The sequence below is a fragment of the Apis laboriosa genome, unplaced genomic scaffold (assembly GCF_014066325.1).
Source record: "Apis laboriosa isolate Shangri-la unplaced genomic scaffold, ASM1406632v1 scaffold18_cov149, whole genome shotgun sequence".
NCBI classification, from domain to species: domain Eukaryota; kingdom Metazoa; phylum Arthropoda; class Insecta; order Hymenoptera; family Apidae; genus Apis; species Apis laboriosa.
Window position 1 is genome coordinate 277,116 of NW_025222233.1, and position 19,287 is coordinate 296,402.

At 29.8% G+C, this 19,287-nt stretch overlaps 1 protein-coding gene and 3 long non-coding RNA genes across 13 annotated transcripts in view; 3 read left to right on the plus strand and 1 right to left on the minus strand.

Moving 5' to 3' along the window:
• The window catches only part of LOC122712030 (dual 3',5'-cyclic-AMP and -GMP phosphodiesterase 11-like), a 64,538-nt gene that overhangs the window by 37,673 nt on the left and 7,578 nt on the right, over positions 1 to 19,287 (plus strand). For 7 of the 9 annotated variants that reach the window (XM_043931319.1, XM_043931320.1, XM_043931321.1 and 4 more), the window contains one exon: positions 16,359 to 16,599. In XM_043931319.1, coding sequence (XP_043787254.1) covers positions 16,391 to 16,599 — 209 coding nt within the window. In that variant the 5' untranslated portion in view covers positions 16,359 to 16,390. Of the gene's footprint in view, positions 1 to 9,868; positions 9,990 to 16,358; positions 16,600 to 19,287 lie in introns of those variants that run through there. The other 2 variants (XM_043931314.1, XM_043931313.1) reach the window with 1 other exon arrangement.
• Positions 1,537 to 3,346, plus strand: LOC122712033. Its single transcript, XR_006346239.1, has 3 exons — positions 1,537 to 1,752; positions 2,755 to 2,915; positions 3,108 to 3,346. It is a non-coding gene; the product is annotated as an uncharacterized LOC122712033 (long non-coding RNA).
• Positions 3,874 to 5,328, minus strand: LOC122712035. The gene is made up of 3 exons (XR_006346241.1): positions 5,236 to 5,328; positions 4,151 to 4,396; positions 3,874 to 4,008 (listed from the first exon to the last, which is right to left on the minus strand). It is a non-coding gene; the product is annotated as an uncharacterized LOC122712035 (long non-coding RNA).
• On the plus strand, positions 5,624 to 6,915 carry LOC122712032. Of its 2 annotated transcripts, XR_006346238.1 has the most exons (4): positions 5,624 to 5,754; positions 5,976 to 6,056; positions 6,128 to 6,614; positions 6,748 to 6,915. It is a non-coding gene; the product is annotated as an uncharacterized LOC122712032 (long non-coding RNA). The 2 variants fall into 2 exon arrangements; XR_006346237.1 differs by having other exon boundaries at positions 6,128 to 6,915.

Here is a 19,287-nt window from a genome sequence, read left to right on the forward strand (position 1 = left end):
GCTTTGACGTTGCGTATAAACTGTAACGGTATCAAATTAGCGTTAAAATTTTTTGGGGAAAAGATCTAGTTATTTTTCGTTACTAGCGTCACTGTTCGATACACAAGATTTCCTTTCCATATTTCTGGAATATATGAAAAAAATTTGACGCCGTATCGTGTATCAAATTCGCCAAATCTTAAAATAGTTTTTATTTATTTATGACGTACGATCCGGTAGTTGACGTACACTTGTTTCCGTTTTAATCGGGTGAGTCGAAGTTTATATCGGCTATCTAACTGAATTGTACGTTATAAATGAATAGAACCTATTTCAATATCTAGTAGTTAAAATGATATGTGATATTATGATTCTCGAATGGGTTTTTTCCATATAATTTGAGAATATGAAATGTCTATGTCACAACTGTGAATGACTTTAGTTTTTTTTATGGAAAAAAATATTTCTAGGAATATTTTGGCCGAATTAATTGCGTTTCAAATTTTAAATTACTTTAAAATATAATAATACTTTGACATATGTTGAATTTACGATAAAATTTTAATCCAATTATTCCTCGTCGTATATATATCTGATTTTCGCAAAGAAGTGTTCTTAATAAATTGGAAATTGTCCAACTAGTTTGTAATTCTAAGTCGTGACTCATGTGCGGAAATTGTCGGCTAAAAATTCTGAATAAGTTTGCTAAATGATATGATAGATAATAGATAGTAAAAAAAGTAAAAAAAATATAGTATCGAAGAATGATAAAACTCGAAAGCTGATGCTTACCTTAATCATTTTTCTAATAACATGAATCATAGATTCATTTACCGGAATCGAGTTTCTTTTTATTAGAAATCAAAAAATAAAATGATAACTAAGATAGATTTTCTAAATCACTCCCGTTTTCTGGCTCATAAATTAGTAATTTAAACAAAACAATTTCTAGACATCTTTAATTTAATCATTATGTTTTTCATTAGTATAGAACAAAATATTAACATTAAAACATTTTTTTTTTTTATAAAAAAACGAAAAAGAAAAATAATATTTTCTAAAAAAAAATCACTTTAATTATAAACATAACCTATATCTTATTCATTGATGTATTATCACCATATTCATATTTTCATATCGAAACGAAATATTTATACGAATATTTCATTTTCAATCTTCCATTTGAAGAAAAATAAGATATAAGAAGAAAGGAAAAATTAATAATCACATTATATAATCTAAATGCTACCCATTAAAAATCAATGTGTCATAACGATATTCTTTCTTTCGTAATTAAAATGAAATACCTATATATTTTATTTCCAATCTTAGAGAGAATTTAAAGAAGAAAAGAAATTAAAATTGAAGGAGGATCGTAGATGCCAAATCGAACATTGCCATTAAGAAAATGGTTGATTCGGGTTAAATGGGAAAGGCTGCTCGTGCTTGCAAGCTTACCGACAGGCTCACGCACTCACACGAGCATCGACCGAGTTTAATATAGACGCGCGTTCGTGCCGCGTTCTCTTCTTGCATACCGAAAGTGGACCTCGACGACGAAACCATCACGACTGTTGCTCAGTTCGCTACGGTGAATGCGTTTATTTTTCTCTTGTCGATTCCATCAAGCTAGACGGTACGTCGGCATAGAATTAAAACGGTGGTGGTTCGACGTTACTCTAGCTAGATCAAAATTCAACGACCAAAAGAAAAATTCTTTTTTCGTCATTTCGATTCGTATCTTACGCGATTCGTATAACTGCGTTTATAGAGGTTAGATTTATTCTTTTCATGCATTTTCGTAATTTGAGAGTATTTCATTTTAGATATTTAATACAGATATTTTATACAGTTCATTCGTTTTATATAATTTATACAGTTCATTTGTTTTATATAATTTTTCAAAATTATTGGAATACATATAGAGTTTAGATTATAGTTTTAGATGTTTTTCAAGGATGGATTTGAAATTAGGTTAGGTTTGAATTTTGTAATATTGAATTTTTGTTATCCAGAATTGAAGAAAAAATATTTTAATTTTATAGTTCATTCTGAAAAAGTTAATTTGTTGATATAAGTTGTAAGTTTAGAGTAAAATTTTTTAGATTTGTATTTGTGATATAATAAAAGTTATCCTTTCAGTTTGATTAAATTCGAGTGTCAATATTATAATACGATAAGAGCATTTTTTGTAAATATAAATATTTTTATCAAATTCGAATTGTTTGATTTATTAATAAAGCATCATGAAAAATAAACGACATGTGGATAAATAAAAAATAATTGCATTGCTAAGAATGCATGTTTAAATGTACAAAAAGCTTTTAGTAAAATTATTTACTTCAAAGATTTATTCAAATAATATATATATATAAAACTATATATATATATATTAGCAAAGGAGTTAGAAATGTATGATGCGTTATCAGAAACAGGATTTAAAGTAATAAATTGAAAGCAAGTTTTCATATATCGAATTCCATTATGATTTTTAAATAATAACAATCAAGTATCAATATAATAATTTTGGTCATATATTTATATATATTGACAGTTTATTGCAAAAATATTATGTGTTATTTTCAATATTATTTATGATAGAAATATATTTATTTGATAGAAATATTATATAATATTATAATATTATATAATTAATAATATTATATGATAGAAATATATTTAGTTATTGAATAATTAATTAAAGTACCATATGTACATTCAGTATCGATTATGCAGGATTTCAGTAAATGTAACATAATGTAATTACGTTTATAGAATTGTCTATGCAAACAATTTTGGAAGGAAAGGAGATTCTTAATATATTTCGGTATATCAAGAGTCGCATATGCTTCAGAAGATGGATGTTAATTTGGGAAGACTTTGGTATCTTGTTATCTCTAATGATGGAATATCCCATTCCTAAATTGAATTTCCAAGTATGTGTATAAAGTTAGTTTCACGTTATCTAATTTATGTTCTAGTCTATATTGATTTAGGGATTTTTAAAAATTATTTACAATTAGTTTTTTTTTTTTTTTTTAATAAAAAATTATTATTCCATTCTTGATGCTTTAATCTATGTTTAATTTACTAATCGTTAAATTTATGGTTTGATATTATTATTTCAGTCAATGAAAGAAAAATCAAGAATAACGAGTTGAAAAAACGATCGCATAAATCTATAAGTGCAAACTGATATTCGATAATAAATGTCGTAAAATGTTCGTCTATCGAAATTAATTTTAAATGGCTAATACGATTTGCAAATAGGAGTTCATCGGAATAAAAAAATTTTTTTGCAAAAATTATAAAAAATATATAAAAATAAAATAACATATAAGATATAAGATGTATAAAGATATACAAAGGTAATACACAACAAATTATATTAAATATTTATTCCTTTTCTTATATCATATAATTCCAATTATATTTTATGCATTCTTTGGAGGTTAGAAAAGTACTTGCATCTTGTATGTGAACTTGTTATTTCACATGTACATATTACTACCACTGCTATGTGATAAAAGAATATTATGAGTTTTAACAGGAATTTCAATGACACACTTTGAAAGTCTATGCTAAGAACATTTGGAATACTAATTGCCGGCTTGAATGAAAATTCCATAGCTACGTGTACCAACGCGGCCACCTATTTCCGTAATTGCAATGACTGTACTGCCACGGATCCAACTTGTAAATCGCTGTGATAACACGTATATACTGTGCATATAACATGTACGGCGAACAGAAATGTCCTGCGTTCACTTCGAGGAAAACATTTTTATATTTCCTGCTTCCTTCTCTTCTTCTTCATTTTATTTATTCAAATTTTCTTAATCATATTTGCGGATAATCTTCATGAATATGTGATAGCTAATATGTGATAGCATTGTAAATTATTATTTAACGTCTTAGTTCCAGGGAATGTGAAACATACATCGATAAAATATTGAAGTTATAATTTAATACAAACATAATGATATCACGAATATCATTATTCAAATCATATTTTAATAAGATTTTTACCTGAAATATATAAATATTTTTTTGAATATATGCTTATAAAAATTTTCAAATAAATTCTGAAATTTTTCGAAATTATAACTTAACCTAACTTAACCTAATTTCTATTTTCTTCTATACTTCTGTAATATTTTTTAATTCTAACCTAATTTTTTATTACGAATTCCTGAAAAATGTTAATGATTCAAATTTTTTAAATGGCAGTGTATTTGTAACGAATATCTTGGCGCCACATTTCCGTGAGTTGACGACGACGCCGCTCCGGATCACCGGTAGGCCGTTGTGATAACTCTCGTGTCAGGCAGCCAACGATTATATAGGCAAAAAAAAGCATTCTTACAGTAAGACATATAACAGCACCGTTTCGCCGACAACACCCATTCAACGTGAACTGAAAACCAAGCAAACCGTGCCATTATTTCTCTTTCAATTGCGACGTTTAACGATGTCGACCCTTTTTCCACACGTATTACTCATTATTCAGAAAACTCTTAATAATTATTAAGTGAAGAATACACCGAGAAGAATAATGGACAAAAGGAAACAATTAACTTTTTCGATAAACTTTTGTGCAAGAATTTTTAAAATTACCGTTATTTTCGATACGTATACGTCGATTTATTATAGTGGTATATCGGTATATTAGCTTCTTATTGTTGTTAATGCGATAATAGATTTGATAATAAAAGAACAAAGCAACGCATCTAATATCACAAGAAGTTTTAAATCATATCATTGATGCAATATTGCAATCGGTCGATATCATATATTTGAAAAATTATTATCATTTCCGGATTGATTATCTCATATACTTTAATATTTACTTCGTAGTATTTTCCTTTTATTAGTTGTTATATCTATTTAAAATTTTTAACACAAAGCAAAATACGAGAACAGCTTATGAAAAGCTTATAAGCTAAATAAGTGAAATAATTTCATGAAAAATTTTCAATCTTCTTTTATTTTTACTTAACCTATAAAATGAATTCATCGACTTATATCTTTGGAATGCTCTAAAAAAAAAATTACACATTAAGAAAAACTAACAATGTAAGATATCAAATATAAAATATCATTGCAACATCTGAAGTGATAACAAATAATAATTACAATGTTGCATCAATATAAACACAAAGTAGTTAGTTTTTTATGATGTGAAAATGGTTGTTTTGTTATCGACTTTCAAACAAATGTTCAAAGATCAATCGAAACATTCATTTCTATACTAACATTAACAAAAATAATCGTAGACTCAACAATAGAATAGAAAAAAATATGAATCGCAGAAATTTCCAAACGCAATGCATAAACATTGAAATCACTTGGTCACGTCATGGCGCATTATCTCGATCAAAAATGCGAGACTCGCCACGCGAACGCGATCTTCTCGAATCGTCGTTTCGATTTCCTTCACACCCCGCCGCATTCGTTTGGCGCTGCTGTAAACGTATACACGATGCGAGCAACGAATCGCAGACAGAGGAGCGATTATGGTAGCCGGTAGCCCGCCAGCTGCCCAGCTGGCTATCAATGACGTACGAAAGAGGCTTTGACGCACGGTAGCCAGCCGGAAGAAGAGAAAGAACCGGACACTGAGAAAAAGATGTAAGCAGTTTGTCGAACGAGAAGGTGTGCGTAGAACTAGCAAAAACGGAAATTCCAAGAGGAGAAGGCACGTAGGTAGGAAGATGGTGAAAAGAGGTGGCGCTGTTGAAGAAAATAGAGAAACTGTCAAAACGAGCGTTAGAGGTTAGAAAATTGATATATCATCAGTGGTTTGTATATTATCAATTTGTGTTTGATTGTAAAAAAAGGAGATGAAATTTGATTCATTGGAGGATCTTAATTTTACGTTTTTTATATGGATTTCTATACATTCAATTTCTAAAAATTACATATTATCATGTGTGAAATTTTACTTCATATAAATTCCACTTTTAACGTGATTTTTTTTAATGATAATTTTTAAGGATTAACCTATATAAATTTGAACTTTGCAAAACAACAATATGAAGAGTTGCGGTAAAAGCAGTGGAACAGCTATAATAACGGTAATTTCACAAAATTGCATGTTGCATACATTATCATTCCGGTAAAATAAAAAGATATACAAAAATTGTAGAATTAGATAGAAGTGCAGAAGACGAAGAAGAAAAATATATACGAAGGAAACAAGATGAAATTGAGACGAGAGTATCGGGGTGGAGGAAAGAGATAACGAATCAAAGAAAGAAACAAAAGGAGAGCAAGATACGAAAAACGGTGGCATTGAACTTGACACAACGACGAAGTACCGTGGTCTTTGCGGGAGAAGAAGAGGACCGGTGCTACCGGGATTCGAAAAGAGGAGGGGAGATGAGGGCGACCGGTCGAAAAGCAGGTTTCGGTGGCCTGTTCGTATAAACTCAAAGGTAAAGTGGGAGGCCCCCGATGGACATGAAGAGAGATCGAGGAACGAGATGCGATAAATCCTTCTTCATCTGTTCGTTCCGCTTTTCTGTCCTTTTTCGGATCTTTTCGACCTTGTCGTGATCACAGATACAAGATCGACGATTGGAATTGTTGGAGTTGCGATGATTCCGTTTCCGGACACTATGAAATTCCAATATGTAAACATCGTTTGTATCATTTTCTTTTTGCCACCTTTTTTTCTTTCTTATTTTTAACCTATATAAAATTTATGTTAAATCATCGATACGATATTTTAATATATCCGCTTTCAAGCTTTTTTCATTATTATAGGACTACGAATAAACTTGTTTTATTTTGAAACAAATGATTGTGAAACGTAATTTTACGTCTGAACTATGCTCTTATATGCATAACGGTGTAAGATATAATGACTTCTTGTCGCAGAATGTATCCGGTAATGACATTTTATCGTTTATCAATAATAATGTTAAAAAAATATTTATCTTTGTCTATGAAAATCCTCAGTATTTACTTCCACAAATCGAAATATTATTTTTCTTTTTTATTACAGACAATAGCGTCGTATTTATCAAAACAATTACAACTCGATAGAGCTTTTGATACTTCTTCCCAACTCTACAATCACTGTTATATCCTGTCAAAGATAATCAAGTTTCCGGATATTTCATCGACTTCGTACACGATAAAAAAAAATAACCGCGCGATAACGACCGCATCATCAAGCTATTCAAATATTTATCATTCATTAGGAGGAAAAAAAGATGAGTGAGAACACGATTGAAATGCGAGGATGGGGATTCCGTGGAATCTCACGCGAAAATAATCCCTGGTATGAACGAAACAGTGTGTATATAGAAGGTAATTGATGGACCTTGCTTGAATCGAGAAAAAAGAAGTTCGCGGGATACGTAGACCGAGAGGCGATTGCTTACGATCACGCGGCACATCGTACTCGATTCGTTCGAGGCGCACGCACACGTGAGAGGAGCGGACGTTACTTGCACGCGTGTAAACGCTATATAGAGAAAAACATGGTTGCGCGAGCACGTCTGCACTTTCCTGCGAGCGCACACCAGCCCAGTCGAGCAAGACAGGCCGATGTGCAAAGGCGAGCTGTATGGTGTGTTGGTGGAAACAGATAGGTCAGCTTGGCGCCACCAGGCCGAGAGGCAAGCCGAGTGAAGGCCGGTCGGTTGCATGCTCTTGTTGCCTGGCTTTACTGTTCTTCGATATCCAACCATCGCTACCAACCGAACCACGCGCATTGTCATTGTCAGAGAAATCATGCATCGTGCGGATCGCTTCCCCCTTCGAACATCGATCGAGAAACCGTTCGTTCATTCCAATGAATGTGTTCGTTTTTTTTTCTTTCTTTCTCTCTCTCTCTCTCTCTCGAATCGTTTCATTTTATCGCGTGTAGAGGGATTTTTATTGAAATGCATAGGAAGCACTTTTTACTGCTGAAAAGAAATGTCTCGTGGGATCTTTTTTGTTAGGATTGGCTATCCTTTAACTTATTTTTTTAAAGACCTTTAAGTTTCTGATATCATACGTTATAAATGATTGTCTTGAATATTCAAAATAAGTGAACAGAGATGGGATTCTATTGTACAAATGATATAATTATTTTCAATTATGAAGTCATGTGAGAGGTTGCATCTCATCGTTAAACCTTCACTTGTCTTCTATCACATAATAGAATTTGTATGTCCATGACAAATAATTTTTCCAGCAATGAACAATAGCAATTGATATCATTGATTGTTTTTCGTTTTCTTTTATGAATGATGGGGAGGATAAGAGAATTAATTTTTAAATGTATGGTTAAAAATGCGTACTTTATTTCTTGATGAGTAGAGTATTATATATGAATTTATAAAAGATGTTGATGTGATATTAATGAAATATTGAATGGATTATAACGCGGAAATGAGAAGTAATGATAAAGATGAATTATCTGAGAAAAAAATCAGAAATGATATACAGTGATAAACAGAAATGATAAACAGAAAAAAAAGTGATACTTATCACGTAATTTCGAATTTAATTCAATCTTTTTTTTCGAAGCAATTATGTTGCGCTATGTAATGTTATGAAATTGAATGATTACAGAAAAATTGTACGCTCGATTAAATAATCAGATAAAGAACACTCGAATCGATACATGGGTTCCTGATCTTCGATTGATATCTTTTATTTCATCGTTATCATAGTTATTGGATGTAATCCATTGTATAAAACGATTGTAATCGCGTTTTTAGAGTTGTATACAGAGAAAATGAATCAAATAATTTTATGGAAAATGCTGGTTCATTCGTTAAAAATTCTTTATCAAACGTGACTTAAACCATGTGATAGTGAGTCAATTTTCGCTTATCTTTATGTTATGATTGCGTTTGTTATATAGTTACCAAGTTGTTACTGAACTTCGTGCTTCAATTCTTTTGAAGATCAAAATTGCAAGTCATTTAACGAGTCGTAAAACCATGAAAATGAACTTTATCATCCTAAGGATAAAAGTTTCCTCAATATGCTAAGAATGGGAAAAATCGATGAATTTGATTTATTTTTGACAATGTTTTTGAAAAAGTATGATGTAATAAAAATGCTTACCGCGTGAATATATTCATAGTTTGATAAGTTTAATTAAATAAATCTCTAAATAAAGATTACTTTTGATAGATAAAATCATTAGATTAGTAAAATAATTAGTGTCAAGTTGTCAATGTCTTTGAGATTTTAATTAAATTAATGTATAATTGTTTAAAATATTTTTTATATTTTGTTCGATTTTAATTATTCGTTCTTTTTCGTAAAAAATTTATTTTATAAAGAATTTAATCAATATCTTCTTAATTTCAATGAAATTTATTAAAAAAAGGACTTTAGTCTCGAAATACTCTAATAATAAAATACTTTAGAAATACATTCGATTTCTTCAATTCGTTCCTTTTTCGCTTCATTTTACGCATCGATCTAATATACTCGTAATTTCTTTTAAAATTTTCGCGCCACTCGATTCTTCAAATCTCACGATATATATTTCGAAAGAATAGATCGAATGCAAGCGAACGCATCACTTCATAACCTCAAAACATGTTACGATCCAAACATCCAAATGAAAGTTTACCAATAAATTAGAAAATTAGAAAATTAGAAAATCGTTAATGTTCTATTATTTCACGTTAGCAAGCGACGAAGAAGATAAACGTTGTGCAGTCAAGCTGCTGTTTCTCGAGGAAGTCAAGCAATCAAACCGAACAACCGTGGCTGGTAGAACAGATAGGTCAGCTTGGCGCCACAGCGCCGAGTCGCAGCGAATGAAGGCCGCTTGGTCGCATGCTCGTGTTCGCTACTTTACTGTTTCTCGCCACTCAACACCGGCAGCACCATAATGCGACTGGTACTGTCACCATTAGCGGTAACGGGTAAACGCTTGGATTCCACACGATCAAACGAGCGATACAACCGATCTTATTGGAAATTCGTGAAATTCCTTTTTCTTCGTTTGAAAGTAATGCGATTTTATTTAGACATAAGTGACATCTTATGTAAGTATTTTTGGCAACTACTTCGAAATGATTATAGGTATATTTGAATTTAATCGATACGATTAATTGTTATCAAATATTGAGATAACTGTTTTAATTTTTTGATATATAAAGTATACGATGCATATATGTTAATATATTCAATGAAACATCTTTAGTGGATTGATTTTAATCAAAATAAATGCAAAATTGGAATACAAAAATATCGATGCTCATTTATTAAGTTAGAAATAATTTAAGTTTAGGTTAGATTAAGCGAGCATGAAGGAGATGAGAATTACTTTATTGTTGATATACATAAAAAATTCTTGATGAAAAATTCTATTCGACGAATTCTATCGATACGAATATATTAACATTTTGCACATTTATATATCAAAATATAAACAATTTTACAAATATAAATTAATATTATGACTTTCTCTATTTATATTCTCGCCGCTGTATAAATTAAACGCGAAGCAAGTATTCTGATTTTCCTTAAAGAAAATATTAAACAATATTTGATTACAATCAGATGTATATATTTCGCACATTGTATAAGAGCATTGTTGTTATATCGCGCGCCTATACTGCTTATTCCAATTATCAGCTATTATCGAAATTACGATCGCCCCATTTATTTTTATTAAGATCGACGAGGTAGAACGATATACGATCAACGGATCGTTGAATACGGGCGAAGACCGGCTGCAAAATATCCATACCTGCGGGGCCTGGGAAACGGCGTGTACCATTAATTGTAACTAACACGCGTCCCCATCATTAACGATGGTTAGCGATCAGTTATATGGGTTATACCGTTTAATGCATACCCGTGCTTCAATGTGCGATGTGTGCAAATCGTTCGCTCGCACCGTGATTGGTGAAATATAGGCCAATGGAAGATACGTTTTATATTTTCTTTTTTATTTAATCAATCATTTATGTGACTATATACAAAGTTGACAAATATAGGAATTTATTAATGGTTTATCGTAAAATATATATAAAGGTAAGATTTTTAAACTTTGAAATTTGCATTTTTGTGAATATTTCTTTGAATAAATTTCGATTTCGAATTTTTCAAACTTTGAAGAGAAAAAGTATTGATCTAATGTAAAAGATGGATACAAATTATTAAATCAAAGAGTTATGACACGAAATTTGATTACCCATCTGTTCTGGTACATGCTATTTTGGATCATTTCCAAAACTATTACCAGAAACGGTCACTAGTTATGGCATAGTAATTGGATAGAGTAATCGATGTTTATTTTGATTCGCCTAGAATCGCGAAATACATCGAACAGAAAACAACTTTGGATTATGCAACTAATTTATCCAACTTATGCTTTGCGGTAATTTACATTAATTAAATATTTAATTTATTTGTAGTTTGTCCAATGATCGAATTGACGAGAACACCATCTATTAAAGTAATCTAATCATCCAGTTTTTAGTTTGATGAATGAAGGGATTAAATAATATGTTCAATTCAAAAAATCAATTACAACTATTTTAGTTTTATATTTTAATAAACTTTAAATGTCTTGTTGTATTTTTTATAAATTATATTAGTAATAAGAAATGAAATTTATCTTACTAGCAATGCTATAAATTAATTTACTATATTATAAGTTTAAATATTATTATATAATAATGAATATGTTGAATCATATTGACACCGAATTTTAATGATTTAGTTATAAAAATTGAGCAAAAAAAAAAAAAAAAAAAAANGATCAAAAGAATCGATTGACTCTTTGGAAAATCCCCTTTCTCAAGATTTCAAATACCAAGATTAAAAAAAAAAAAAAATGATTAAGAAAGGAATATATTAATTGATTTTCAAACTCATTCATCAAACTTTTCCTTTATCGCCGTATTTTATCGTTGACGTATTGTGGTTTAAAATACAAAAGGATGGAATAACCCCGACGCGAATCGGTACACCGGTGGACGAAGCCACGACGGGGACCCGTGGAAAAACACGGCCACCGGTAAAATTCCTACGTTGCTGGTTTGTTCCCACTGCAAAAAGTCCCATGCTAATTCAACGTTGAACGCTCGAGAAACTCGGCACGGATGAGTAAACGCGTCTCATAATCCTTCGCAACGTCGACCAGCTTTGGATATCTCGATTACAAAAAGATGAGGGGGGAGGGGAGGGGGGAGAGGGTGACGTGACACGATAATAAACCTTTCCGTAGTACCCTTTGTATCGGCCCATGGGAGAAGGAAACTAACCGCTCAACTTATTCCTCCGTACGTTTTTATCTTTAAGTCGTGAGAAACGGTTCGCAACACCTCTCGTTTAGAGGTTAGGTTTCAGTTTTCGATTCTTCTTTCTTTCGATATTCGGAAGCGAAAATTTCAATTTTTTTTTTTTCCCCCCCTTTAATTAAAAGTCATTGTTAATATTTATTTATGTTTACATGTATATATATATATTTTTTTTAGCATTTATTTGTATTTAACCAGATCTTCATTAATTATTGATAAGGAAACAAAATGAAATGACACGGAAGATGAATTAACGGATGAATAATTATGATATGCAAAAAAGGCACACGTGCGGTTATTGTTTTTTCTTTTTGCGATTCCTTTTAGGAAATCGTGGCGTATTCGTTTTGTAACGCGCGTTGAATAAAAAATAATCGTTTAAATAAACTATCGGATGCAAAATAATAATCGAACCGCAAAAGAATACCGGAATAACGCTTAATCCGTATATACGATTTCCTGCCACTGATTTTAATCGTCGCAGGGAATAAGGATTGACAATAGAATTCCAGGAGACAATAGACATTATCATTTAATTCAATGATGTTTCTAGACTTATTAATACGATTCGATGTTCGTATTCCAAAAATGGATTTTGCTCGCGGATAATCATTGCAAATATTAATTATATTTATTGTAAATTAATTTATCATGAATCATGCTTCATTCATTAATTTTATCAATTTATATATATAAAAATTATTGAATATAATTAATATTAAATATTAATATAAATATTCGAATAAAATTTCCGTTTTTGTTTTTTTTCATACAATATGTATACAACTAAAATATAAATTAAAAACTATTATATTCTTTATTTCATTATCATGTACATTATATTCCTATATTTCTATTCTGTTCTAAATATTATAAAATATATTATAAAATATTATATATTATATATTATATATATATATATTTCTGATTGATTAATCACACAGGTGTCACATGTCCTTTTGATACAGTTAATTCAAACCGGTGCAAAATCAAGATGATTTCCACTTTCAGCGAATGTTTGCGGTTTAATATACCTCGGGGAGGAATAAAGATCGGAACAGTTTGCTCAGTCCAACCCCTTCCGAGTTATTGCGTGAAACGTTTTCATCAACCTGGCCTTTCGTGAAAATGAAGAGTTACGATCCGAGGTAGCGTTAAGAAAATGGTGTATCTCCCTCGATCACGCAGGGATCAAGGATATATCTCTGCGTTCACGTTATCGTTGTCAGAATTCTAGAGAGACGTGCATTTACCGAAAATGCCACCGATGTGTTTTAAGCGTGTTTCCTTTTTTTTTTTTTTTAACGAGTAATAAATTAAAATTTGGAAATTAAAATTTATCCTCGAAATTATTTCCAAATTCAATTTAAAATTTTTCCACGCTACGTTAATGTAATTTTGAAAAATTATTTTCGACGCGTTATGGATAATTCTATTATCCATAAATATTTAATAGATTTAAAGATTTTTACGTTCAATATTGTTTATCGTTTCCTGGAGTATCGTAAAAAGAAAATTTTCAAGGAATTTACGATCCAATTTAATATCTCTTAACTCACTGTAAATACGTATACATCCGAGTTAATTATTACACGGTGCAGAATGAAAAATCTTAATTTCCTTTTTGTAAATTGTATTTTCGCGCAAGTGAGTTGGAAATATTATCGGGAATATTATTACTTATAAAAAAAAAATCTGAAGTCTTCTTATGGGTCGTAAAAGTGTCGCGCGTAGTAAAACGCTTTTTTAAAACATTCTTTTGACAAACGTAGTATCGATCACATATTATCGCGCGCACACACACACACGACGCGAATATTAAATCGTGCGCGAAACAATTATTCATCAATTTCTTTCCAACGAGCTTCTGATAGAGGATCTGATGAAATTATTCATCCTGAACGAATTCTCGTATTAAACTAACGAACGTCGATAACTCGTGGGATCGTATTAATCGATTTAATCCAAGTTCTATTCGCGCTCGTCAATTTTTCCAATTGCCGATCGTGTAACAACACGATTTATTTACAAAGTCTTTTTCCTTCTTCTAACGTCTTGAAAAAGTTGTGAAAGCTTAACTTCTTCGCGTAACATCATTATTCATCCTGTCAACGGGTGGATCTTTTTCCTTCATAACCTAAAAATTTATAGTAGCCAAGGAGATCGTCATTTTGCGTTTCTTGTTTCACGGTAAAAGACGCATAAAAAATGCGCCACGTTCTCTATTAGTCTTTGTCAAGATAAATTGAACATTACGTTTTCATCTCGAATTAATGAAGAAGCCTTTTCGCCAATTTATCATTTCAAATTTGTCCAAAGTAATGAATGTAAGAAAATATCATTCGTATCGTTCATTTGAATTATTCAAATTGATAAAAAAATATCCCCTTTCTTGAACTATTAATAATTTAATTTAATAATCCATTAAATTTACATACGTATATTTTTCAAATTTTTATCATATCATCGAAATAATAAAATAAAATGGTAGAAAAATATTCGTAATCATTCTATTGAATTTTATTCAAAATTGACGATATATAGAAGAAATATTTTCGTTGTACGAGTAAGATTTTCGCGAAATTTTTCTAAACGTAAAATTGTGAAATACGTGGTGTGTGTTGTATCTGCGGTGTATTCTTCGATTTTGTTTTATGGTGCATAAAATAACGTCGTAAAATTTATGATGCCTTTATACCGGCTGAGCGCGAAGAGGAACAATCGTTGGCTGTTGCAGCCAAACGTCTCGTTTTCCTTCCACCTTATTTTACGCGTTTTAAACGCGTACGTATGGAAATTGATAAAAAAATATATCGATAAAAACTGCGAACTGATCGGATCGAATCGAATCGAAGGAGCGTCGAATTATTTTCCGTAAATTTCTATTGCATTGTAATCTTTTCTTTTCTTTTCTTTTTTTTTTTTTTTTTTGTAACGGCCAACGTGAACAACGAACAAAACGTTTCGAAAAGTTGAGTCAATCGATCGTGGAGCGAATATAAATTTGATCGCGACGCCATGCCGTCTCGGAATTTCCGGCATTGCTACTTACACCGTGCATGGTGCAATTTATATTCCATCTTCGTTGTACGTTCGAGAGTGTTTAACGAGGTCATAGCGCGACAAATATTCGTTTAAATCTGTGATTAAGTTGATCTAATGTTGAAGACGATTAAAATTGAAAGGGATAGATTTGATGAAATATCGTATCGATTGAATTAATTAAATAATTTATATTTCGTGTCGCGGGTTAAAAGTTGCGAAAGGTTAATCGTATAATTAATCAATTGGAAAACGGATGAGGATAAAATATTAAAAAAAAAAAATTCTCCGTCAGTTTTACATTTATGAAAACGATTTCGTGAAAGATTATTACCTCTTATATGTCTTTTTGATTTCTTAACGTGTAACTTAGCGGTTTGAATGAATGAGTCGAACAAGTCGAGATAATGTTATTGGTTATCAAAGGTGAAACGTTTACAGTGTTGAATCTTCTTGTTTTAACGAGAAGTTGTTTTAGAAAGTTTTGATCACGATGCCGGTTGTTCATTAAATCAGTTACGTAATTGAATTACAAGAGAATATCTCTTAAATGAAATAAGATATCGAAACAATGTTTTCGAAATAATTATACGAGATATATCTGTAATGTTTATTACATACGTGAGAGTTGTTCGATGAACCGAAGTTTCAAATTTTTACATTCACTTTCGATTTTTTTTTTTTTTTTTCTTACGTTTCACTTTTCAAGGTCGTTTTTATTGCTACCTCCACACAATTTTATCACGTAAATGATTATCAATGTAACGTAACTATTTATTTATTTACTTTTTTTTATTATTTTCGAAAAATAATTTAACCATTAATTATTCCCCTAGTTCCCCCTTTTTTTCAAATTTTTTTACATTTCACTTTTTAACATCTAATATAAAAAAAATTAATCTCGATAACCTAACCTATTCCTCACTCTTTCACATTGTTTTTCCAAAAACAATTTAACTCTCCATCAACGATCAATTTCTTCATTATAACAATGAATTTGATTCATGCAATGTTTTAACGAGTTAAAGATTACGTAATGATAACAATTTGTCTGTCGAGTAGGCCTGCACTTGCGGAGCATCGAAGAACCGAGGATGACGGCGGAGACGGCAGCTCCTTGTGTGCAGGGGATGCAAGGGGTGCAGACCGCTATGGCCGGCCAGGGGACGTTGCAACAGGTGCAAGATGGAAAATCCACCGGTGGTTACTATTCCTCCACTTCCGCCGTCTACGATCCGGAATACGCCCGCATGGAGGCGTGGCTCGACGAACATCCCGACTTTGTCAACGATTACTTTCTCAGGTTTGTTGCTCGTGTTGTTCTAGTTTTTTTTCTTATTTCATACAACGAGTTAATTAATCTCGAGAGATTTAATTAATTTTGAATTTGCAGTGTTATTAAACAATGTTCGATTCGAAGAAGAAGATTGACGAGAGATTTCTTCTCTGAAGGAATTTTTTTTTTTTTTTTTTGCCTCTCTTTCTCTCTTTACCGAGAAAATATTATTAAAATTTATTCCGTTTATTTCTTGAAACAGTCAGAGCGAGTAATTTATGCGAGGCAAGGAGTTGATTTAATTTATCCGGATTGGAAATTAACTCGATCTTTATCGCGAGAGATCAAGATGAAATGTTATATAGTAAGTGATAATTAAAATGATAAGTAATGATTAGAGTATGATATATTATATCTGGAATTTGAATCTGGACCACGTGGTGAGAAACACATTTCTTCTTCCAGTTTTTCAAATTCTTTACACAGTAGTCTGTTTACCTGTTTGATTGTAATTTTTCAACAGATGCACATAGATATTAGATACTGTCTCTTTTTCTATTTTGTTATTGACAAGCCAGATTATTCAATGATCAATCACAAGTGTCAATATTAAGGAAATTATATAATGCAAATTCTTGGAAATATATGAATGAATTAACAATGCTGTAATTTGCAATATTAATGTGATTACATTAAATTAAAAAAAAAAAATAAATTAAAATGCAGATTTATTATGCATTTATAACAGCAGGTAATTGAGCTTAACAAAAATTTTGATAATAAAAGAATATCTTTATTATTTTTACTTTATCTGTCTTGTAATTTCTTGTAATTATTATTACAGTGAAAAAAAGAATTAGTAAGCGTTTTATTTTAATATATGTTTTATTTAATACGTTTTATTTAAAATGCAGATTTATTATGTATTTATAACAGCAGGTAATTGAGCTTAACAAAAATTTTGATAATAAAAGAATATCTTTATTATTTTTACTTTATCTATCTTGAATTTCTTGTAATTATTATTACAGTGAAAAAAAGAATTAGTAAGCGTTTTATTTTTCTGTTTTCACACTCCAATTAGATAGATCTCTTAAGATAGTTTCCTTAATTATAAGTAGTTAATTATTTCTAATGAAATATTTATAATCATCTATCATTTAATTTCTTAATATCGATTGTTCTCGTAGATATATAATTCTTGTAATTTCCTCCTTATTGCTCGATTCCATGGATATACTCGTTTAAAAAGATATTAAGGGCATGAATAGAAGGTATAAAAGTTCACCACGAATTCAATTTGACGCTTTCAAACGATACAAGTTTCGCAGATCTGGCAGACGTAATTCAATAATCTTTCACATAACAATATTATATTTCATACAAACTTTTTCTTCCATTAAATATATCAGTAAACAGAAAGTAAAAGGTAAGCGATGAAAAAGGATAGAAAAAGGACGTTTTTTCCAGATTCCTTGTCAGAAATTTCAAAATTGAAATTCAAATTTATAAAAATTTATAAATTTTAAATCCACTCATATTTCTCTTTATTTTTACAAAAAATTCTTTATTTCTTAAAAAACAATTGAATTTATTAAATTTAAAATAATATTGCATTTTTTATAGAACCAATCATAATATTACAGAAGACAGAACAATCATAATATTACATTCAAAACAAAATCATAATATTTTGCATCTTATAATTTTAAAAAATTTTCAAATTTTATGTTTCACACATATTTTTCTTTACTTCAAAAAAATAATTAAATTTTTTAATTTAAATTTAAATTTTCAAATTTAAATCATAATAGCATCTTTCATAGAAAATCATTTTATACATATGGAATCTCAAATTCTAGTCTATTCATATTCTTCCTTACATCTATCTTTCTTTGATAATTATAAAAATTTCCAAATTTTAGATTCACATATATTTTCCTTTATTTCCAAAAAACAAAAAAAAAAAAAGAAATTTAAATCATAATAATGCATCCTCCATAGAAAAATGATTATATATGGATTTTCAAATTTTAGATCCACTCATACTTCTTTCTTACATCTATCTATTATAAACAAATTCCTAAAAAAATTTAAAATAATAATAATAATAATAATAATTCATCCTTCATAGAAAAATAATTATATATGGATTTTCAAATTTTAGATCCACTCATATTCTTTCTTACATCTATCTATTATAAACAAATTCCTAAAAAAAATTTAAAATAATAATAATAATAATAGTAATAATAATAATGCATCCTCCATAGAAAAATGATTATATATGAATTTTCAAATTTTAGATCCACTCATATTTTTTGTTACATCTATCTATTATAAACAAATTCCTTAAAAAATTTAAAATAATAATAATAATAATAATAATGCATCCTTCACAGAAAAATGATTATATATGGATTTTCAAATTTTAGATCCACTCATACTTCTTTCTTACATCTATCTATTATAAACAAATTCCTAAAAAAATTTAAAATAATAATAATAATAATAATAATAATAATAAATTCTCCATAGAAAAATGATTATATATGGATTTTCAAATTTTAGATCCACTCATATTCTTTCTTACATCTATCTATTATAAACAAATTCCTAAAAAAATTTAAAATAATAATAATAATAATAATAATAATAATAATGCATTCTCCATAGAAAAATAATTATATATGGATTTTCAAATTTTAGATCCAC